This window comes from Gopherus flavomarginatus, chromosome 5 (genome assembly GCF_025201925.1).
Source record: "Gopherus flavomarginatus isolate rGopFla2 chromosome 5, rGopFla2.mat.asm, whole genome shotgun sequence".
In the NCBI taxonomy this organism is placed as follows: domain Eukaryota; kingdom Metazoa; phylum Chordata; order Testudines; family Testudinidae; genus Gopherus; species Gopherus flavomarginatus.
This window is the reverse complement of record NC_066621.1, coordinates 40,318,979-40,342,746: the sequence shown is the minus strand read 5'-3', so window position 1 is coordinate 40,342,746 and position 23,768 is coordinate 40,318,979. Positions and strand designations below refer to the sequence as shown.

At 46.8% G+C, this 23,768-nt stretch overlaps 1 protein-coding gene across 1 annotated transcript in view; it reads left to right on the top strand.

The window, feature by feature from the left end:
- Positions 1–23,768, top strand: part of LOC127051015 (NACHT, LRR and PYD domains-containing protein 12-like) — a 105,308-nt gene that overhangs the window by 30,056 nt on the left and 51,484 nt on the right. Inside the window, exons 6-7 of the mRNA XM_050952802.1 lie at positions 4,832–4,948; positions 18,233–18,415. Of these exons, the coding sequence (XP_050808759.1) occupies positions 4,832–4,948; positions 18,233–18,415 (300 nt within the window). The remainder of the gene's footprint in view (positions 1–4,831; positions 4,949–18,232; positions 18,416–23,768) is intronic.

Sequence of the window (23,768 nt, the reverse complement as noted above, 5' to 3'; positions counted from 1 at the left end):
ATTTTTGTTTTATACCTCTATAACTGGCTAAGTGATAAGAATACACCTAAATTCTTAAAGTATAGGCCTTTGCAGACAGGCCTGAATATCTATATCCTAACAATGAGCTTTTGTCGTCGCCACCCTTCTTCCTCCTACTCTCCCAGTCTGGCAAAGCATCCAGGGGGCCAGAAGTGCTCATTTTGAAGGTGCACTCAAAAGCGACAGTCCAGTCAACTCCCCCAATCCACCTTGTTCTTTCCTCAGCCATCTCCATCCCTACCGTTTGGCCTGGTCACAGGTCACCTCAGACCGCTGAGTGCTAGAAATAGTATCTTGGTACCCTGCAATTCTCGGCCACCCTTCCATACCACGCCCCCTCTTCCCTGTCTCTCTTTGAGGACTCTTCTTATGAGCAACTCCTCATTCAGGAGGTTGAAAACCTACTGCAACTGGGGGTAGTGGAGGAGGTCCCTTGGGACATGGAAGGAAAGGGGTTCTACTCCTGCTACTTCCTAATCCCCAAAGCAAAAGGGGACCTTGGACCTATTCTGGACCTGCAACGCCTCAACAAGTCTCTCATGAAGTTGAAGTTTCTCATGGTCGCTGTGGGCTCCTCTATCCCTGGATCCAGGACACTGGAATGCCGCCCTTGATGGGAAGAACACTTTTTTCCATATTCCAAGGCCACAGACATTTGCTCTGTTTTATAGTTGGCGGATGCCATTTCCAGTTCACAGAACTGCCCTTTGGCCTCTCATCAGCCCCAAGGGCGTTCACAAAATATGTGGTGCTAATGGCCACTTACATGAAGCATCCAGGTCTTCCCATATCTAGACGATTGGCTCATTAAGGGCAGATCTCATGAACAAGTGTAGAGGAGCCTCGATTTGGTGTGTTCCACCTGCCATTACCTGGGCCTGTTGATAAATGAGAGAAATAGCCACCTTAAGGCTGTTACAACTAATAGAGTTCATTGGGCCTGTTCTAAACTCCATGTGTGCCAGAGCCTTCCTTCCAGAGGTGCGTTTCCAGGCCATGTCAGCCGTAATCTCCAATGTCAAGAACCACCCGCTCACACCAGCTCACACCTCCCTATGGTTGTTTTTGGGCCACATGCATGGGGGGCAGGTATCATAGGCAAGGGAAGGTGTTTCTTTCCCAAACTGCCTCATGTACCCCACCCATGCTCCACCAGAGTCCAGACCCCCTGCTATCTGCTGTTCCCATGCCAGAGGCCGGGGCAGGCAGGCTGGGGGCTATGCCGTGCTGCCTGTCCTAGCCCTGTGGCCACTGTGGCCACCCAGTACTAGGCGTTGGGGATACTCCGGCCACGTCAAATGTCCAGCGCTAGGGCTGGCAGCTTGGCTGCAGAGGTGTCGTCTTCATGGTTGGAGGTCATGCCAGCAGGCATGCCCTGGGAAGGCTGACGCCGCGCCACCCGACTCTCCTCTCCAGTGCTCCAGGGCTGGGGGAGGCTGCAGCCACGTGGCTCTGCTCTCTGGAGCTCTGGGGCTGGGAAAGGCTGTTGCCACACTGCCTGGAGCTCCGGGGCTGGGGGAGACTGGAGGTGCTACTCAGGGACAGGGACCAGCAGCCACAGTTGAGTGGGGGGGGCTGGGCATGGGCCAGCAGCAGCCACAGCGGGGGGTGGGCTGGGCTCTGATGGGCATGGAAGGGGCGGGGTGGGAGGCTAGTCTCCTCAAGCTGTGGGTTCACCCACTGCCCGTGGCCATATGGCTGCATGTACATATGTGGTCAGTTATGCCCAGCTACATCTCTGGCCTCTACAAGTGTGGCTGGCATCAATCTAGATTCCCAACAGGCATGACCTAGACCGGGTAGTCTGGGTGCCGGATCACATCTGGTCATCCCTAGATTGGTGTTTGGAACCCGGGTTAGTGTTAAAGGGAGTTCCCTTCACAGCCCTGGCCCAGTTGCTGACCCTGGTCTCCGATGCTTCAGACCTGGGTAAGCTCAGCACACAAGGTCACTGTTTGTGGGATAATCTGGACCTCCATATCAATGTCAGGGACCTCTGAGCAGTTAGCCTGGTCTGTCAGGCTTTCTTGCCCCACCTGAAGGGCAAGGTAGTGCAGGTCCTGACGGACAATATTGCTGCGATGTATTACATCAACAGGCAGGGTGAAGCCAGGTGTCAGCCCTTTTCCATGAAGGTCTCTGCTTTTCAGAATTTTGTGTGTGGCATGCCATTCATCTGGTAGCCGTGCATCTGCCCAAGACCCAGAACATAATAGCAGATTGCCTCAGCAGGACTTTTTCATCTCACCCAGAGGCAGTCAGTACGATCTTCCAGAGATGGGAGATTCCCCAGGTGGACTTGTTTGCATCCTGTCAGAATAGGAAATGCCACACGTTCTGTTCTGCTCCCATGGTCGGGAGCTCTGGTGTACGCCTTCCCGCCAGTGCTGTTAATTCACAGAGCCCTTGTGAAGATCAAACAGGAAAGGGCAAAGGGTATCCTGATAGCCCCTGCGTGGCCTCACCAGCACTGGTTTGGCAGGCTGCTGGATTTTTTGGTGGTCACCTTGCTGCAGCTACCTTTCTGGGTAGGCCTGCTGACCCAGAACCACAGCAGTCTTCTGCACCCAAACCTGGTGGCGTTGCACTTGACAGCATGGCTACTGCATGGCTGAATGTGGAACAGGAATGTTTGGCCCGGGTTCAACAGGTCTTGTTGGGTAGCAGAAAACCCTCCACCAGAGCGACTTACCTGGCCAGGTGGAAAAGATTCATGTGCTGGGCCTTGGAACAACGTGTCTGGGCTGCGCAGGCCTTGCTTCAGGAGATCCTGAATTATATTCTGCACCTCAAACTCCAAAGATTGTTCCTGTCATTGATCAGGGTCCACTTGGCTTCCATTTTGGCTTTCCACCCTCCATTCCAAGGCAGATCAGTTTTTATTCACGACATGACAGCCTGTTTTTTTAAAGGTCTGGAGCATCTCTACCCAAATATCCAGGATCCTGTCCCTCCCTGGGACTTGAATCTCATGCTGTCAGAGCTTATGGGGCCTCCCTTTGAGCCGCTGGCTTCTTGCTCTCTCCTGCTTCTCTCCTGGAATGTTTCGTTCCTGGTTGCAATAACTTCTTCCTGCAAGGTGTCTGAGATCATGGCATTTACTTCAGAACCGCCGTATATGGTATTCTACAAGGATATGGTCCAACTGCGGCTGCAACCTGGCATTCCTGCCCAAGGTATTTTCCCAGTTTCATACTGGCCAGGACATATACTTACCTGTCTTCTTCCCAAAACCTCATACATCCAATGAGGAATGTAAGTTGCATGCCCTGGAAATCAGAAGGGTGCTGGCCTTCTATGTAGACAGGACAAAGCCATTCTGTAAGTCAACGCAGTTGTTCGTTGTGGTGGCAGACAGAATGAAAGGTCTCCCAGTGTCTGCTCAAAGGATTCTGTCCTGGATCACTGCTTGCATCTGCTACTGCTATAAGCTGGCAAAAGTGCCTTCACTGGTAATTGTGACAGCACACTCAACTAGGGCGCAAGTGTCATCAGTGGCCTTCCTGACGCAGGTGCCAATCCAAGAGATCTTTGGGGCTGCTACCTGGTCATCTGTCCACACATTCGCGTCGCATTATGCACTTATCCAGCAAGCTTGAGATGACACTGGCTTTGGCAGAGCGGTGCTGCAAGCTGGACGACCATGAACTGCAAGCCCACCTCCATGGACTCTGCTTGTGAGCCATCTAGAATGGAATTGACATGGGCAAGCACTCAAAGAATTAAAAACGGTTACCTAATTTTGTAACTGTTCTTCCAGATGTGTTGCTTATGTCCATTCCATTACACACCCTCTTGTCCTTCTGTCAGAGTTGCTGGCATGAAGGAACTGAGAGGGTGGAGGGCTAGTGGTGCTTGATATACCGATGCATGGGTGTGGCACTCAAGGGGGTGCCACAGACTACCCTACAGAGACCACTAAGGCAAAAATCTCTGATGACCACACACATCGGTGCACACACACCTAGAATGGAATGGACATAAACAACACATCTTGAAGAACAACAGTTATGAAAAGGTAGGTAACCATTTTTTAATCTTACATTTAGTTATAGCAATACCTACTCATGTCATATTAGATAAGGTTGTTTCATCATTTGATAGAATAATAGAAACTAATGAATGAGATTGGTTAGGTCCAAATTAGTGCACCTCAAAAGGACTTTTGCTTATTTTTCCCCCCCTTCATATATTTTCCATGCCAATCCCTGTTAAATGTGTCCTGGACTGGGACTTCCACTACTTCCCTTATGGGACTGTGTCTCAGTCTTATCTCTCTAATTTTCAGGAAACCCCACTTCCAGGCATTCTCAGTACTGTTAATGGTGATGTCACTTCTACTTTGGTGGTGGCACAGGCCTGACTTTTTAGAATGTTCATAGACCATTGTTATTTTGGATGCTACTAAAACTTTCCTGTGGAACCCAGCCACAGTAGGGAAATGATGATTTTTAACAGTTTATAACTCAGCTGCATGTGAATGGAATTTAATCAGACAAGGGGAAGGCCTTCTCTAGGCTGAGGGCTCTGTGCCAGATTTCAAAGGGCTGCTGCAAACAATCAAGGTGTTTGAGCTTCTCAAATACAGGTCAATGGAATATTTAAAATGGGTAGCGTTAGGTATCCCAAATACAGGGATCACTACCAGCTCCACATATAAACCTGCTGCCAGTCATAAGCCAACCACTAACTACCTAAGGTTAGGAGAAACTTCACATGTGGGCAGGTTGCTTGATAATTGGATGTTTTAATTAACTCAAATTTGACTCACAACTGCTATTTACTGTAGAGACCTCTCTTCTGTTTTCAGTGCAAACCAGCCCTTGACACAGTTGGATGAGGATGAAAAGGCCTGCCAGAGTAATTTAATAAAAAAAGAGCTGGTGGAAGGATTGAAGCATCCAAACTGCAAAGTGCAGAAACTTGGGTGAGTAGTATGATAGTTTTGCCTTTACTTGTGAATTTATCTTGTTATAAAAGACAGAGGCAGCTGCCAGGTCAAAGAGCTGGTGCCCAGTTACCCCAGCCCCCGTATATACTCAGGTACTGTGCCACGAGTTTATTCAATAGCTTCCAATGCCCTAAGTTCTCTGAAACACTGACATGGGAGGGAAAAAAACCAAACAGCTGGATTCTCTGTTAGAAGATGACAAATTTGCAATTAAGAATGAAATTGTATTATTCTCATACATAGGTAGTCTAATACCACTAGTTTGGAAAGGACTACAAAGAATTAGCAAGCAGTCCAGAACCCAGAGAGGGAAGGAGAGAACAGTTAGAAAGATAGAAATTAAGGACAGATGAAAGATTGCAAAATCTGAAGACCAACAATAGCCTCTGAGGAAGCTGATATGCACCTTGAAGTTGTTTTGTGAAGGAGTGGAGAGATGACCAAGTTATTGCAGTTTACAGATTTTCTCAAATTACTGTGTTTCTCTCTGACCATTGGATGAAACAGACTGTCTGGACCTGCTGGGAGATGACTGCTTTGAGGCATTTCTTTGTATCAGTCTAGGACAGATGTGGTCAAGCCATGGTTTGTTAGCCATTGGAGCTCCTGCCCCATGGGAGGCGCTGGGGCAGAAGCACCCAGCCCCACCACCCCGCCATAGGGCAGAATCCCTAAGCTTCCTCCGCGGCCCCTCAGTCTGGTAGGTGGAGAATGAGGGGCAGGGACTCTGGAAAATACTTCAAGAGAATTTAAGCGCTGAGCTATTGTGAGAGTGAGACCAATAGAAAGAGAAGCTGTCACATGTGTTTTATATCAGGAAATTGTCATTCTGTATTCAGACATTGTGCTGTGCAGCCCTCATGTGCTCGCAATCTCCCTTCATTCTGCAGAATATAGGCTGTGTTTACTGTTCATAAATTGCATTTGAATAGTTTTAGATTTAAGTGTTAATCCTACTTTAATTTCACGAATTACAGTGAAATCTTCAAATTGTAAGAAACACAAGTATGAAGAAGAAAATGGAAGTTTTAAACCAGATTGGGAGAAACATTTTGCATTCACCATTACAGGTGGCAAATCCCTATCTTATCTGCAATGCATAGCTTACTACAAAGGGAGCAACTTGAAACATCACTGTGACTCAGTGTGCCTAGGGCAGCCCTCACTGGAAATGTCAAGGTCAGGGAGGCTGCAAAAGGGAGAGCAGATATACTCCCAACACTAGTGGGTAACACTGAAGTTAGGCTCCTCAACCAGTTACAAACTGTGCTTGTGATCTCCCAAACTGGTTATCAAGAAGCAAAAAAGAAATTACACAGCCCCCTGTATTGCATTCCAGTTCTCTGGCTCCCAATCAACACATAGGTCCAGTACAGTGAAGTTATTTAAAAAACTCTTACATATAGAAAAACGTTCTTCTGACCCCAAAGGGTCACCCACGTCGCCAGGTTTGGATCTTACCCAAAATACCATGCTGCCAGCCAATCCTTTAGTGTCTAAAACACATCCACAGCTTGGATGGGTTATTCAGCCCTTTGTTCAAAGCTTTGTTTGTAGAAAGGTGACTCCAGAGGTAAGAAGGCAGGAATGAAGACAAAAAGCAGAAGATGTAGCTGCCTTTTATAGATTTTTGCCACGCAACTTGATTTCCTTTGTTCCAAACACAGGCTGCCCAGTACATGGCCTGGAAGCCGTAGAGTTCTTTCCATAGGCATGCCCCTGCATGCCTTGCTGAGTCATAAGGTGTATCCCTTGTCTTCTCTAAGGGCTTGTCTACACTACCAAGTTTGTCGATGAAACTATTGTCGACACAAAAAAATTGAAAAATTGAAGTCGCCAAAGTGAGTCTGCATTTGCTTTCTGTGTCGACAGATTGTGTCCACATTTTGGGCACTATTATTGACAGTGTGAGCAATGCACTGTGGGTATGTATTCCACAGTCCCTGGTGACACCAACTGTTGCTAGGTATTGTGGGAAGGTGGAACCGGAGTGCAGCGCATCTTGGGATGTGAAAAATGTACCGTCATGCACCGCTTTATGTCCCAGTCCTCCAGTGGTTTCTGGCTTCCTTTCAGGCTGTTTCTCCAACTGTCAGTTTTTGCAGCGCATGCCAGCATCTGCAGTGAGAAAGGAAGTGCAGGATCCATCCTATGTGCTGTTAAGTGTCGTGAGGACATCGCGTATGGCAGCGCAGTTACTCACAAAGTTTTTACTGACAGAGGATGACTCGCAGGTGCCCAACATTCTGCATGATATGAACAGCAGCAACTTATCAGTGCTTTTGGCATTCACAGAGCAGCTGCATACGGTAGACCATCGCTTTTGGGCTCAGGAAACAAGCACTGATTGGTGGGATCGCATTGTCATGCAGGTGTGGGATACAGAGCAATGGGTACAGAACTTTAGGATGCATAAAGCAACCTTCCTGGAACTATGTGCTGAGCTGGCCCCTGACCTGTGGCGCAAGGACACCAGAATGAGAACTGCCCTTTGGTAGAGAAGTATATGCAATCGCCGTGTGGAAGTTGGTGAATTCAGACTGCTACTGGTCAGTTGCAAATCAGTTTGGAGTGGGGAAGTCCACTGTTGGGGCTGTATTACTCTAAGTGTGCAGGGCAATAAATCACATCCTGTTATAGAGGACTGTGGCTCTGGGAAATGTGCATGAAATAGTGGATGGCTTTGCAGAGATAGGTTTCCCTAACTCTGTCAATTGATGGCACACACATTCCAATTTTAGTGCCAGACCCCTTGCCTCAGAATACATCAATAGGAAGGGATAATACTCTATGATGTGGCAGGTACTTGTGGATCACAGTGGGCTTTTCATGGACATCAGTGCAGGCTGGTCTGGAAAGGTGCATGTCGCACGCATCTTCAGGAACAGTGGACTGTACAGAAAGCTGGAGGTGGGGACATTCTTTCCAGACCACAAGATCACAGTGAGGGATGTCGAAATGCCCATAGTAATCCTGGGAGACCCAGCTTACCCCTTGTAGCCTTAGCTCATGAAACCTTACACAGGCCACCTGGACAGCAGCAAGGAGCATTTTAATAACAGGCTGAGCAGGTGCTGCATGGTAATCGAATGAGTCTTTGGCCATTTGAAAGCTCTCTGGAGGGGTCTTAATGGCAGCGTATACAATACCGAGGATAATATTCCCGTGGCCATAGCCGTGTGCTGCACTTTGCATAATGTGTGTGAATCTAAGTGAGAAATGTTTGCTCAGGTTTGGAGCACTGAAGCAGAGCTCTTGGCTGCACAGTTTGAACAGCCAGATGCTTGGGCTGTCAGAGGAGCCTAGAGGGCTGCTATTAATATCAGAGAGGCTTTAAGGAACCACTTCGACAATGAGGGGCACTAACACGTCTGCTTGGGAGTTGCTTCCCTGGTGCAGCCATGTACAATTTTGGGGCCTGTAGACGGGTTCCGCCGGGGCTCGACCCTCCCTGAGGGGGAGGGGAGCCACACCGGCCTCGATGTCTTCCCTGCAATTACAGTCTGCTCTGGCCTTTCTGCAGGTCAGAGTAGTGACAAAGTCAAAGGGGGCCCAGCCCTTGTTTCCGGCGGGGCACCAAACACAGTTTAAACAGCCCTGGCCCTTTGGAGCAGGGCAGGGCAGTGGCAAAGTCAGCGGGGGCCCAGCCCTTGGTTCGGGCAGGGCACCAAACACAATTTAAACAGCCCTGGCCCTTTGGAGCAGGGCAGGGCAGTGACAAAGTCAGTGGGGGCCCAGCCCTTGGTTCGGGCGGGGCACCAAACACAGTTTAAACAGATACAGACCTCTCCGACTGGGAAGAGGAGGAATCTGCCACCCGGTTACGAGTGGCAGGGGGAACGCAGGCCCACCCACTCCTCTGCGTTCCAGCCCGGGGCCCTGGTAGCGGTTGTCACCTCTACCGGTAGTCAGTGGAGTCCTGACCGCAACACACTGACATGGGCAACGGTAGCTCTGCAGCCTGACTGGAGTCAGCTGCCCCCGGGCTTCTTCCTAATTCCCCCTGTATTCCTACCTGGTCCGGGGCCTCTGTTCCAGAGACGTCCAGGACCATCGGTTCCTCCCAATCCGGGCTGGGCGGCAGGTCCGGTAGGGTTTCAGGGAATTCGGGCCACGCCTGGTCTGGAGGCTCCTCGGGGCCATAGTAGGGGCGAGGCAGTTCTGGCAGCTCCTCGTCGTAGTAGGGGCGAGGCAGCTCTGGCGGCTCCTGGTCTCGGCCTCTGCCTTGGGTAGCCTCCCAGTCACGAGCGGAGGCGGGCACATCTGCTCCTGCTGGTGGCCGAGCTGCAACTGAAGGCTGGGGCCCGGCTTTTATTCTTCTGGGTCGCCGCCTGACCCTTTGAGGGGCATGACTTCCGCCCAGCGGCCCCGCCCCCGTGGATGACTGACGGGGCTCGACCCTCCCTGAGGGGGAGGGAAGCCACACCGCCTCGCTACACACACACCCCCTCAAGTCCGGCCCCCACCTGTCGGGGCCAGGCTGTCCCATCTCCTCGAGGCGGCACAGAAAATCCGCGTTGGCATGGTCCTTGCCTGCCCTATGCTGGCTGGTGAACGCATAGGGCTGCAAGGCCAAATACCAGGGCATGATGCGGGCATTGTTGTCCTTCATTCTCATAAGCCATTGAAGGGGGGCATGGTCCGTAACGAGGGTGAACGGGCCACCCAAGAGGAAGAACCGGAGGGCCTCGCAGGCCCACTTGACTGCGAGGGCCTCCTTCTCAATCGTGGCATAATTCCGCTCTCAGGGAAACAGTTTCCGACTGATATACAGCACGGGGTGATCACCTCTGTCTCCTTCTTGGGACAAGACGGCCCCCAAGCCAACGTCAGACGCATCTGTCTGGAGGACGAAGGGTTTGTCGAAGTCGGGGCTGTATAGAACTGGTTCTCAACACAAGCAGCTACAGAGCGTCCTGAAGGCTGCCTCACACTCGGGGTTCCATTGTACCGTCCGAGGGCTGCTCTTCTTTAGCGGCTCGGTCGGGGGGCTGCTGTGGCCGCGAAACGGGGAATAACCCGCCGATAATACCCCACGAGCCCGAGGAAGTGCCGCACCTGCCGCTTTGTTGTCGGGATGGGGCACTCCACTAGGGCCTGCACTTTCCCCACGAGGAGCTTCACCTGTCCCTGTCCGACGGTATAGCCCAGGTACGTCATCTCTTCCCAGGCTATCCGGCACTTTTTGGGGTTTGCGGTCAACCTCGCCTGTCGAAGGGTCCGGAGAACTGCCACAACCCGGGTTAGGTGGTCGTCCCAGCAGCGGCTGTAGATCACCACGTCATCCAGGTAGGCAGCGGCATACTCCTGGTGTGGCCGCAAGAGGTGATCCACGAGCCACTGAAAGGTTGTGGGGGCCCCATGGAGACCGAAAGGCATCCAGGTGAATTGGTACAGTCCGGACGGAGTGGCAAAGGCGGTCTTCTCTTTGGATGTCTCTTCCAGTGGGTTTCGGGGAATTCGGGCCACGCCTGGTCTGGGGGCTCCTCGGGGCCGTAGTAGGGGCGAGGCAGCTCTGGCAGCTCCTCGTCGTAGTAGGGGCGAGGCAGCTCTGGCGGCTCCTCGTCGTAGTAGGGGCGAGGCAGCTCTGGCGGCTCCTCGTCGTAGTAGGGGCGAGGCAGCTCTGGCGGCTCCTGGTCTCGGCCTCTGCCTTGGGTAGCTTCCCAGTCACGAGCGGCGGCGGGCACATCTGCTCCTGCTGGTGGCCGAGCCGCAACTGAAGGCTGGGGCCCGGCTTTTATTCTTCCGGGTCGCCGCCTGACCCTTTGAGGGGCGGGACTTCCGTCCAGCGGCCCCGCCCCCGTGGATGATTGACGGGGCTCGACCCTCCCTGAAGGGGAGGAGAGCCACACCGCCTCGCTACAAGGCCCAAGATCCATGCAAGAAAATGCTTTAGAAACCTGTTCCCGAGAGTGAACTGATTGCCATACGATTTTGTAGAATACAGAATAAAAACGTTGTACCATTAAAAACCTTTGCGTTTATTTATTTTTAAAAAGGCAAGACCTCACAACTGCATGTAGCTCCAGCTATCATTGTTCAAGCTGTGAGAGGAGGTGGAGAGATGGGGAAACTCAGGAATGCTGTGAAGTGAAAAGGAATGTGTGGGTGTAGAGGGCGGTGGGGTTGGCAAAGAATTGTGCCTGTGCACGTGCTGCAGTGGAGGTTGACCATGGATCTGCTCAGTCTGCAGCTGTATTAAAGACTTGAGCATCTCTGTCTGATCCTCCATTACTTTTATCATCTGCTCAGTTGCTTCCCTAGCAAACGCTTGATTCTTCTTTCTGTCTTGAATTTTGGCTTCCCAGCACTCTTTCCGTTCCCTAGTCTGTGTGTCAGCACGCTGCATCATCTCTCTGAACATATCTTCTTTGCTGCATCTTCTTCCTTATCTGCTGAAGCCGGATGGCAGGGGTGTGTGGTGTGTTCCTCAAGGTCTCAGCTGCTGTGGACAATGCACAGGTGAGGGATTGTTACCTTCCAGCAAACGACTGAAACATTTCAGTAACGGGCCTTTTGCAACTAATAGCAATCAGTTTCTCACTGACTCTAGGCAGGCACACAGCTCCACAAATACACAAATCATGGTGAGTGTCGGATCGGGGGGGAGGGCGGTTGTGCATATGGATAAAACAGTCACTGCTTCCAGTGTAGCTTTGCAGGGAACTCATTCTAAAATTATCCAACACTTTTCCACAGGTGGGCCCCCTAGCTGACATCTCACTGCTGCGGGCAAACAGGGAAACCAGGGCACAACTACTGCATGCTTGCAACTTTCACCTCGGTCTATATGCAGCTCAGCCATGTGCCGCTTTGGTCTCAGCTGTAGTGATTGCTAAATGCCATGGGACATTGTTCCTACAATGGGGGAACTAACAAGACTGCACTCCCTTGGAATCTGTGGCAGAGGATTAACAACTGCCTCTTGGAAACTTTCCAGAGCCTCTCTCTCTAGAGGATTCCATGCAGATCTCGATGTCCATTGACACCCTGCTTGGCCACGCAGATTAGCTACACAAGACAATGTCCAGCTGACATAAAAAGACAACCTGCCTCCCACTTTTTGATTCCCTACACAGCAACTTATCTTGCATCTCATCTGCTTCCTGCTCCCCAGAGAGCACTTCTGGAGTGGAGAAAAGTTCCTGGCTGCATGCCCCACCGGGAAACACTGCTGGGAGTTCCACGTCCTCTTCTACCTCCACTTCTTCATCAAGAATTTCAGCCTCTGGGTGGTCCATGCAACAAACCTCGATGCCAATTCTGCCCACATATCTACACCAGCAACACCATCACAGGACCTAACCAGATCAGCCACACCATCACCGGTTCATTCACCTGCATGCCCACCAATGTAATATACACCATCATATGCCAGCAATGTCCCTCTGCTATGTACATCGGCCAAACTGGACAGTCTCTATGGAAAGGGATAAATGGACACAAATCAGATATTAGGAATGGCAATATGCAAAAGCCTGTAGAACACTTCAACCTCCCTGGCCACACTATAGCAGACCTTAAGGTGGCCATCCTGCAGCAAAAAAACTTCAGGAGCAGACTTCAAAGAGAAACTGCTGAGCTTCAGTTCATCTGCAAATTTGGCACCATCAGCTCAGGATTAAACAAAGACTGTGAATGGCTTGCCAATTACAAAACCAGTTTCTCCTCCCTTGGTTTTCACACCTCAACTGCTAGAACAGGGCCTCATCCTCCCTGATTGAACTAACCTCGTTATCTCTAGCTTACTTGCATATATATATACGCACACACACCTGCCCCTGGAAATTTCCACTACATGCATCTGACGAAATGAGTATTCACCCACGAAAGCTCATGCTCCAAAACGTTTGTTAGTCTATAAGGTGCCACAGGATTCTTTGCTGCTTTTACAGCCTCTGAGTTAGCTCCTCTTTCTGCAGCCTCTGAAGTATCCTTGGAGCTCTTGGCTATGGAGGTGTGGTCGCCACTGAGGGTAGCATTCAGTTCTTCATAGATGCGACAGGTCTTAGGTGCACCACTGGAGTGATGGTTTTCCTCTCTCATCTTATGGTACGCCAACCTCAGCTCCTTTATCTTCATTCTGCACTGCTGCGTGTCCCCATCTTAGCCCTTTTCACACAAACCTTGAGAAATCTGCCCATGTGTCCCAATTCCTATGGGTCACTTGCAGCTGTGACTGAACAGACTCCTCTCCCCATATACTGATCAGATCCAACAGCTCCACAGTGGTCCAAGCAGGAGCGAGTTTGGTGTGATAGCCAGCCATGCTCACCTGGGAAGATGCCAGGATACCTCTCCATGCTGAGCCAGCAAGCAGGTCATGGGATTTAAAATTCCCAGCGCTTGCAAGGGGGACAGGCGGATTGGCTGCAGGGCAGCGGAGTTCAAACTGCTGACCAGAGCGGCAGCATGGGAATTGTGGGACACTTTCTGGAGGCCATTAAAAGCAAAAAAAAAAAAAAAAAAAAAAAGACGTATTGTCTACACTGGCTGTTTGCTGACAATAAAGAGAGAGGGAAAGACAAAATTCTCTTGAAGGGGTGGAAGTTTTTTGTTGCCAAAACTAGGGATTTTTTTCAACAGAAGTCCCATTGCAGTGTGTACGCTCTCACTGTTTTGTCACCAAAAGGCATTTTTTGACAACAAAACTTGGTAGTGTAGACAAGGCCTCAATGAGTCAGTTGCACAGCTGATGTCCCTTGATGGGTCATCAAGCTGACTAGGCAGTGCTAATGCTAATCTGTCTGGGGTGTCACCCAGATGCACAGCACAAGTTTGTAACTACAGATATACCATACATATAACTTACAATACAAAGGTGATAGAACACAAATAAGCTTATTATATCTGGAAAATTATAATATTTTTGCAAACTCCTTACATGACATATCTGGGACAACTCTTTACAATTTTACAATATTGATATTCATAATATCTTCAAGTGTCGTCCATACAGCATCAGTCACTACGAAATGAATCACAATAATTTTAGTCTAAATACTCTAATCAGAATTAAGGAAAGACAATCTACTCACTTTAAAATTGTGTCTAAATAGTCAACAGACGCTACCTTTGATGTTGAGTAAGGAAGCTGACAAAATAACCAAAGCTAATTTTTTTTTGTCATGAAATATCGCTTGTGCTAAGCATCCATATTCTGATGGAGAATTTGTTAAGAAGAACGTTGCAGAAGTGGTTGCAATTTTAGATCCAAGTAACACAAAACTTCAAAGATTAATAAAGCAAATTCCAATTTCGCGCCACATTACGGAGAGATATATATTCCAGATCAGTGCTGATTTTGCAAGAAAGATGCAAAACGATCTGAAGAATTCTCTAGCAGTCAGCCTACCTGTTGACAAATCCACAGATATACGAGATAAACCCCAACTAGCGATATTTGTTTGCTATGTTTCTACAGATCTAATAGTGAAAGAAGAAATGTTGGACTTGGTGGTGCTAGAAGAAACAACCCATAGTATTGCTGTAAAGAACACACTTGACAAAACATTGACAAATGCTGATGTACTGCTGGATAAACTTGTCAGTATTGCAACGAAGGGAGCACTTGCAAAGTGTGGGGGAATTAGGCCTTATCAGACTCTTGAAAAGCAATCCCAGATTTCTGGAGTTTCTCTCTTTCATTCATCATCCACCATGATCATCTCACAGGCAGACACTTCAAGTACAAAAATGTTGCAAAGATGGTCCTAGAAATTGTTGATTTTATCCGCTTGAATGGAAAGACTCATCAACAGTTCAAAAATTTAATCAAAGAGCTGGATCTTGAAGACAAACCTAACAACGTCTCTTTCTACTGTATTGTGAGGTGGTTATCAACCAGCAGCATCTTAAATAGGTTCGTGGAATTGATGGAGCCTATCAGTGCTTTCCTTCAGGAAAAGAAAACGTCCTATCCATAACTGGAAGATGAGAAATGGATGCAGGATCTGATGTTTTTCACTGATACTATGCAGCATCTGCAAACTCTCAACTCCAAGGGAAGGATAAGATTATTTCTGATCTTACTCAGAGAGTCTTCAGCTTCGAGAACAAGGTAAAGCTTCTTCAAAGAGACAAAATGTCAAGAGTCTTCAACCACTTTACCTATCTCAAGAGTAGGGTAAACACATTCCCTGAAATCAAAGTAGAAGATCACAAACGTGAGAAATACAGAGGTAAATTACAAGGACTGTCTGATGACTTTTGGGCCAGGTTTGAAGACTTGTAGAAATTGAGATCCTGTTTCGCCTTTCTTGTAAACCCATTCATGGTTGATGTGATCAACGACGGCTGTCTGATTCCCAAAACCATGGTTTTGGAAACATCTACTGTAAAAACAGAACTGTTGGAAATCCAGGAGGACCAGGCTCTAACGATGATGCATAAATCAAAGTCAAAGGGGTGGCAGGTGGGGCTGGGAGAAAGACCTGGCCCCGACATTGGTGGAGCATGGGCACCCCAGGCCCATACAATTCGCCATTCCTGGCTAAGAGGCAGTGGGACATGGTGAATGATATGTGGTCCCTTTGCGGGTTTTCTGTATACGGGCTGTGTAGCTGGGCCATGGCCCCCTGAGGAAACAGTTTAGACAGGTCTGTCCTGGTAAGGGCCATGAAACCATGAGGTTCTGACCCTTGCAGCTTTGATCAGTCCTGATGTTTGAAGTCTCTGAGTGGTTACTTACTCCCTAGTGGTAGGGATAGAGCTGAGCTAAGCAGGGAGACTTGGTATAAAAAGTCACTTGCTAGATGAACTTGAGAGCTGCAAACAGAGGCAGCTAACAGGGTAATTTTGGAGGTGGTTGGGGCTGGGTGGGGGGTTGTGTGTGAGAGGCTCTCCTTCCAGGTTCAGCTCTACATGTGATTTCAAGATGGCCAGTGATGGAACAAGGTGGTGACCTGCAATGGATGTGCCATATTTTCTTTCCTGCCTGATGCCAAGAGAATTTTCCTGGGCATGAAGTGCAAGTTCATGGCAGTGCTGGAGGAAAAGATTCTTGGATTGGAGGGACTAGTAACAGATGCTATTGAAAATGAGAGACTCTGAGAAGTTCTTATGTAGCCGGGTTCAGGAAACATCAGTACCTTAAGTTCAAGGAAGAAAAGGTCTGGCCAGCAAGGAGTCAGAGAGAAAGGAAGTCGAAAGAGACCTGGCAATTTGTAACCACCAGAGGCATGAGGTCACAGCAGCATTGTACAACATTTGGAGACAGACAAGGATGGGCAGGCTGTGGCCACCAGAGAAAAGAGGACCGGGAGGAATTCCACACAATTCAAAATTTCCAATCAATGCCAGATCCTCAACATGGAAACTGTGGAAGATAGTTCTCAAGGTGTAGCTGGTCTAAGGGAATGGAGAGGTGTATGGGACACACCTGTGGAAGACAACTTGGCCCAACCTGTAAGAAAATTAAGCTTGCCCACAAAGAGTTCTCCTACCCTCCAAGGATGACAAATGATCCTTCTTGGGTGTTCAGTACTCAGATGAATTGAAAGAATATTCTGCGAGGGATGAGAGGACAACAGGATGGCGCACTGCCTTCCAGGAGCCAAAACACGAGACCTTACTCTAAGATTGGCTTGGGTTCTGAAGCTGATGAGCAAGGATCCATAGGTGATGTTTCATATTAGCACTAATGACATTGTGTTGTGGCATATTGCATAGTTAATAGGTTACTTCAGGAATCTCAGAAATGTGCTGAAGAAGAAGCATGTCCAAGTGATATCTGAGATCCTTTCTGTCCCACAAGTGAAGGAAGACAGAAGGCAGAAGATTCTGGAAGTGAACTGTTGGCTAGGTAAGTGGTGCAGGGTGGAGGTTTGGGTTTTGTGGAACATTGGTCCACTTTCTTTGGGAATAGGGAGCTGTATACTTTGAATGGCCTTCATCACCTCAGTAGAAGGGGGACCAATCTTCCCAGGGATTGGTTGGATAGATTAGTCAAGGGGCATTAAACTATAATAGAAGGGGAGGGTAAAAAGGGAAAATAGCATTCATTTAGCACAAAATCGAGATGTTGAGAACAAAATTCATCAAGAAACCAAGAACGTGAAAAGAAAATATTGAATTGCCTATGCACCAGTGCCAGGAGCTGGATAATAAATAGTAGGAATTGGAATTGCTCATTTATGAGCATAAATTCAATCTAGATGGTATTACTGAAACTTGGTGGGATGATCCACACAATTGGAATATTAAAATCAATGATTATAACCTATTTAGGAAAGATTGAAGGGAAGCGGCATTACCTGTTTCTGACCCAGAGGAAAATGAACTTCATCCCACAGTTTCTTCCATTTCAGCTTGTCTTACTCATGTCTAATGCATATAGGGTGACCAGATAGCAAGTGTGAAAAATCGGGACAGGGAGTGGGGAGTAACTGCCACCTGTATAAGAAAAAGCCCCAAATATCAAGACTGTCCCTATAAAATCAGGACATCTGGTCACCCTAACTACATAGTTCTTCTAAATACTGATCAATCTTATACTTTTATCATAGGCACCAATTCTGTGGGTGCTCCGGGGCTGGCCCACTGCGAAAAAATGCTCCAGCAGGCTCCCTCTCCTGCCAATGCTTCCTTGCCTGCCAGCAAGCCTCACCAATCAGCACCTCCCCATCTCTCCCTCCCCATGCCTCCCACCCATCACGATCAACTGTTTTGCGGTGTGCAGGAGGCTTTGGGGGCAGGGGGGAGGAACAAGGCAGGAAGAGGTCGGGCAGGGGTGGAGTGGGAGTGGGAGTGGGAAGAGGTGGGGCAGGGGCGGAGTGGGGCCTTGGGGGAAGGGATGGAGTAGGGGCAGGGCCAGGGGGTCAAGCATCCCCGGCACATTGATAAGTCTGGCACCTGTGATTTATAATCCTACAAATCAACTCTGATTAACATACAATGAATATAGGTAGTATAACACTGATTAATTATAGTATCACACAATAAATGAATACTAAGCTAAAATCATTGGCTACACATGGCATCTCTACAGCATTTATTCCCTGTGCCTTAACCAGTGTTCTTTCAGGGATCATTTCATTTATTTAAACACTCATTATACTATTGTTGTATTTTTATTGTTTTGGATAAAAGAATCTATTGAAACAACACATGGCCAACTCCTTCCTTGATGTAATTCTACTGAACACAATGAATATAGACTGGTGATGAATTTGGTTCACATGAATTTGGCACACTGAAGTGAACTCTCCAGATTGTTTAGAACTAGCCAATCACCTCTCTGTTCTTTTCAATCTCCTCCAGGTTTCCATGGTTCCAGCTCAATTATGAGGATTATAAGAATCTCACCTCACTTCTTAGTGCAAAGCAGATGCTGACAGAGCTGGATCTGAGAGGTAATAGTTTTCGGAGTAGTATGATGAATGAAGGACTGAGTCTCCTGTGTGAAGGATTGAAACACTCCAACTGTATGCTACAGAAGCTAGTGTAAGTAACTGCTGTTTTACTTTACAATTCTCCAGTAAGTGCCCAAAATATTGCCCACTATTTTTGGTGCCACACTCAAAATATTGCCTGCTATTCTGGGTGCTACATAACATCAAGAATATGCTAGAACTGGGGAGATGGACCTTTGGTCTGACCCCGTATGGCCATTCTTATGTTCTTAAGAGTGTCTTAATAGGTAATTATGTGTAAGTAGATAGAGTTCCCAACCTGCCATGAGCAAAGTATATGCACACTGGGCCAAATCCTCTGCTAGTGTAAATGAGCAAAACTTTTTTGAAGTCAATGGCGCTTCACCCATTCACAGCAGCAGAGAATTTGGACCAAAGGACCACCCAAACTTTTCCCTCTCCTGGCATTTGCATTTATTAGTAACTTACAAAATAACAAACAAACAAAAATTCAGTCTAAGCTTTCTTCTGAGTGTGGATTTTCCTAGGGCTTTTTCCACGTGACCCTTCAGCCCCAGCACCTTGTTCCCTCTGTCTCACAGAAACATTCCAACCTTTTTTCTGTGCTGGATGTAATAGGAGCCACCTGTCAGTACATATTACTCTGTATCTTTATTCAGGAGTCTGGCAGCTGACATTAAAGGAATGCAGCAGAAGAGCACTTCCTCCCTAGCATATACGGGGTCCTAGAGTCTACTCCATTACACCAGAGTAAGAAAGAGGCTTATGGATAAGTAATATGAGTAGTGGTTTGAAAAAATCAGGTTTATATTCAATGCAAAACGCCATTAATGCAACATTATAGTGGTAATTTCACACATAGCAAACATAAGAAAGTAAAAATTATGAGGCCAGATCCTTGATCCTGGTTTGGCACCTTTATATCATTTCAGTGGCATAAATGGGCCATAAAGCCCCTAACAGGGCAGCTGTGGATTCTTCTGGCATGAGGGAATCCCTGGGAGGCATAGAGATATAGCTTGCTCAAGCCCCTGTGTAGGCAAGGCCAGGGGAAAATGCATAATCACAGTGCACTGCACCCTGACAGTTCTGGCCAGCAGAGCTGCCCACAAGGTTCTGAGGATGCTCTTACTTGCACAGGGCAAACCCAGATGTCAAAAGACTGTAATGGTAGCTCAGAGTCAACCTTTGCCCTGGTTCCTTCGACAAGCTGCATGGATTAGATCTCCACCATACTGAAGGATCTGGCCAATAGTTCCTATTGTGAGCATAACTGAAAGCTGGTGTGCATAGTTAGTATTTTGAATACATTGTCATATTTATGTTTGGTGTATCTATTGTGACAAAGCTCCTCCTCTACCTTGGTAGGTTCTGCACTTATTGGTGGATTTGCTCACCTCAGAGATTGTCCCTTCTGGTGGAACCCACAGTCTGGGTCAACTCCTCCTGTGTCTGATCAGGAGTTGGAAGGTTTGGGGGGAACCCGGGACTGCCCTCTACTCTGGGTTCCAACCCAGGGCCCTGTGGATTGCAGCTGTCTATAATACCTCCTGTAACAGCTGCATGACAGCTACAACTCCCTGGGCTATTTTCCCATGGCCTCCTCCAAACACCTTCTTTATTCTCACCACAAGACCTTCCTTCTGATGTCTATGGCTTGTACTCCTCAGTCCTCCAGTAGCGCACTCTCAGCTCCTTGTGCCTCTGGCTCCCAGCTCCTCACACACACACCACAAACTGAAGTGAGCTCCTTTTTAAACCCAAGTGCCCTGATTAACCTGCCTGGATTGGCTGCAGGTGATCTAATCAGCCTGTCTGCCTTAATTGGTTCTAGCAGGTTCCTGATTACTGTAGTGCAGCCCCTGCTCTGGTCACTCAGGGAACAGAAAACTACTCATCCAAGGACCAGTATATTTGCCCTCTACCAGACTCCTGTGCCCCACTGGTCTGGGTCTGTCGCACTATGCAGCGGGATGAAGTTACTGTGGGCGCCATTCTGTGTTTTTGCCGCACCTAGCACAATGGGGTCCTGGTCCATGACCTGGGCTCCTGGGCACTTCTGCCATACAAATAAATAATAGTAATAAGGGAATTTTTTTGCCTGCTGTGCATTTAAATGCTCAGCCATAATGTTAAATCAACACAATTTTCTAGATTATTATAAGTATTCACATGCTGCTGTGTGCTTATATCTGAAGTCCCATGGTTCCTTTAAATTAAACACCAAGCAAAATGTCAAAAGAATGCTAATGGAAATAAACCCACCTTTGTGATGTGAGAATACAAATTAGTTTTATATATGTATATTTACATACCTACACATTAAATACTGCAATACATATTACATCTACACACGCCAAAAGCTCCCAATGTTTTTGCATATGAATTCTCTTCCTAAATTTGGGTTGACATTCAAATAAATGTAGCACGAGTTGCATGTATTTAAATGTCCAGTCACTGAAATAAACAAACACATCTTAGTATGTGCCTAAACATTTAGTCAAAGTCACTTATTGTCCATGAGAGCACAATTATAAAACCTGTCAGGTTCATTGATCCTAGGCAGAATAATGGAATGGCTGACACAGGATTATATTAATCAAAAATTAAAAGAGGATAATATAACTAATGTTGACATGAGTTTATGGAAAATGGATCCTATCAAACTAAGTTAATATATTTTTTGATGAGATTGCATGTTTGGTTGATAAAAGTAATAGCAATGATGTAATACATTTCTGTAAGGTATTTGACTTAGAGTTGCACAGCATTTTGGTTAAGAAACTAGAATGATACAAAATTAACATGGTACACATTAAACGGATTAAAAATTGGCTGATGGGTGTCAAAATGTAATTGTAAACAGGAATCATTATCTAGTAGTGAGTTTTTAGTGAGGGCCTATGGGGCTCAGTTCTTGGCCCAATGCTAATTAAAATTCTAATTAATTCTAACCGAATTAACAATGACCAAGAAAAAAACACAAAATCATTACTGATAAAGTTTGCAGATATACAAAAATTGGGATAGTGGTAAATAATGAAGAGGACAAGTCACTCGTACAGAGCAATCTGTATCTCCTGATATATTGGGTGCAGTTAAACAATATGCCTTTCAATACTGGCAAATATAAGGTCATACATCTAGGAACAAAGAATGTCAGCCATACTTACAGGGTGTGGGACTGTATTCTGGGAATCAGTGACTCTGAAAAAGACTTGAGGGTCTTGGTGGATAATCAGCTGAATGTGAGCTCCCAGTGCTACACTAAGGCATCTTTATTTGTTTAAAGTAAACTCCCTCAGACCTCTCAAAAGTTCTTGTCCTCGTTAGTTCCTCAGGGCCGGTTTCTCAGAAGAGTTCAGCATGCTGGGTACACAGCAAGTGCTGAGCAATTTTGAAAATCTGGCCCCATGTCTACAAGCAGTTTAAAGTTTTCAGGTTCAGCTGTATTCTATGTATCTGAGCACAAAGAAAGCATGTCCACAAGTCTGTTTATCACATTTTCCCCTGGGTATTTATTTGGTGTTCTACAAAACATAAACAATGCCTATCCAGGGATACAGGCCCCTTTTATCATGCAATAAAAAATCAAATTGAAACAACATTCAAAACTAATGGACTCTGACCACATTTTCAAACAAATTCCCCCTGGGTTTGAGAAGCATAAAATATTCAGCCCCCAAAGAATAAATGTTATAAAAGTTATGAATAAGTGAAAACAGAGGCTAAGACTGAAAATGTCCCCACAGCATTAAGCTCCAATATCACTGTTATAATTTATTGTGAGAGAGAAGATAGCAGGGAGGGGATGTATAACTGAGAGGAGTTGGGGCAGGTTAGGATTTGGCCAGCATACGTTACATGCTTCAACCACACTAGGGCTGCCATGTACGAAGCGTTCTTTGCAGGCTGTAGTCAGACTCTGCAACCTCTCTACCAACAATCTAGCTGGTGATTAGCCAGATTAGAAGATGAAGATTTATACCAGTAGCCTCTAGGACAGGGAGGATTTGGGGATATAGTGTGAAGAGAGAGGCTCCTCTCTACTCCCAACTTTCTCCTGCAAATCTCCTGAGTTCCACAGGTGACCTCCTTCCTGAGGCAGAGCTCTACCATAGCCATGGTCATCTATGATAACTAACTCCTTTAAGCTCCAAACCAGCACCCATTGAAGTGGAAAGACTCCTATTGACTCAAATGTCTAGTGATGAGGCGCTTGTTGACTTGAAAAAAAAACCCTTGTTAAATAACAGGGAGAGCCACCTTCCTTCTCTAGGGCAGTTCCCACGTAGCGAAAAGCTGGTGATATTTTCCTAGACTGTTGCTGCCTTGGTTTCTAGAGCTGTAGCAGTGTGTCCCAGAACAGCCTAAAAACTGCTCTTGATCAAATGGTGGTTAAAGGGTGATGTCCAATTATCATCCTGGGAGGAAGAAGAAGAGGAACCCTCAGGAAGTTCTTGGCTATAACTTGTTTTCATTTCTTCCTCCTCCTCAATTGTCCCTGATACATTTTAAGACAAACTCCCCAGTGTTGTATGAGCAATATAAAGAAAGGCCCAATTGTAACATACTGTACTGTATGTCTGAATTTCCAGACTTGTGTAATTAAATTCTCCAGTATATAATTTCATTAATATAACTACTTTTTTCTTTAAAGGCTTTATTGAGTTTTTGAAAAGACAAAACCTTAAGAGCTGAAAGGGTATTTCATCAAAGGAAACAAGAATTCCTGTGCCTTTACCTGAGCATCTGATCCTTCAAAACATCTGAACAGACCATTCATTACAGGTTCAGATTCATTACTGTACAGATTACAGTTAAGATTACAGCAGGACTCTGATAAATGAGGGGGATAGCATCCTTGTGTAACTCCCCAACCATTCAGTTAGCTGTAGAATCCTCCTTGGCAGCTGTACCCTAACTGCCTTACCTGTAAAGGGTTAAGAGGTAAGTTCAAAATGAGTTGGCACCTGACATGGGGAACCAATAGGAAGCTGTACCTTTTCAAATTGGGAAAAACTGCTGGTGGTCTGTGTCTTTGCTCTCTTGGACACCGAGAGATACTGGATAGTACCTATGCTGTAAGAAACTTGAAAGTCATGTATGAGAAATCATCTATATCATACCTAGAAACTGCTCATTTGAAACCCTAGGTATATAAGTAGATTAGGAAATGTTAGAAAGATGCAGTCAGGGATTTTCTTTGTTTTGGTTTGTGGATTCCCCTGTGCTAATCCCAGGTGCTTTTGTTTTGTTTTTGTTTGCTTGTAACCTTTAAGATGGACCTCAAGAAAGTTTTTGTTGGTGTTTAATCCCTAACATCCTGAGTTTTCAGATGTGTTTTCTTTCTTTTTCCAATTAAATTTACCTTTTTAAAGAATTTAATTGGATCCTGCAGCAAAAAAACTTCAGGACCAGAC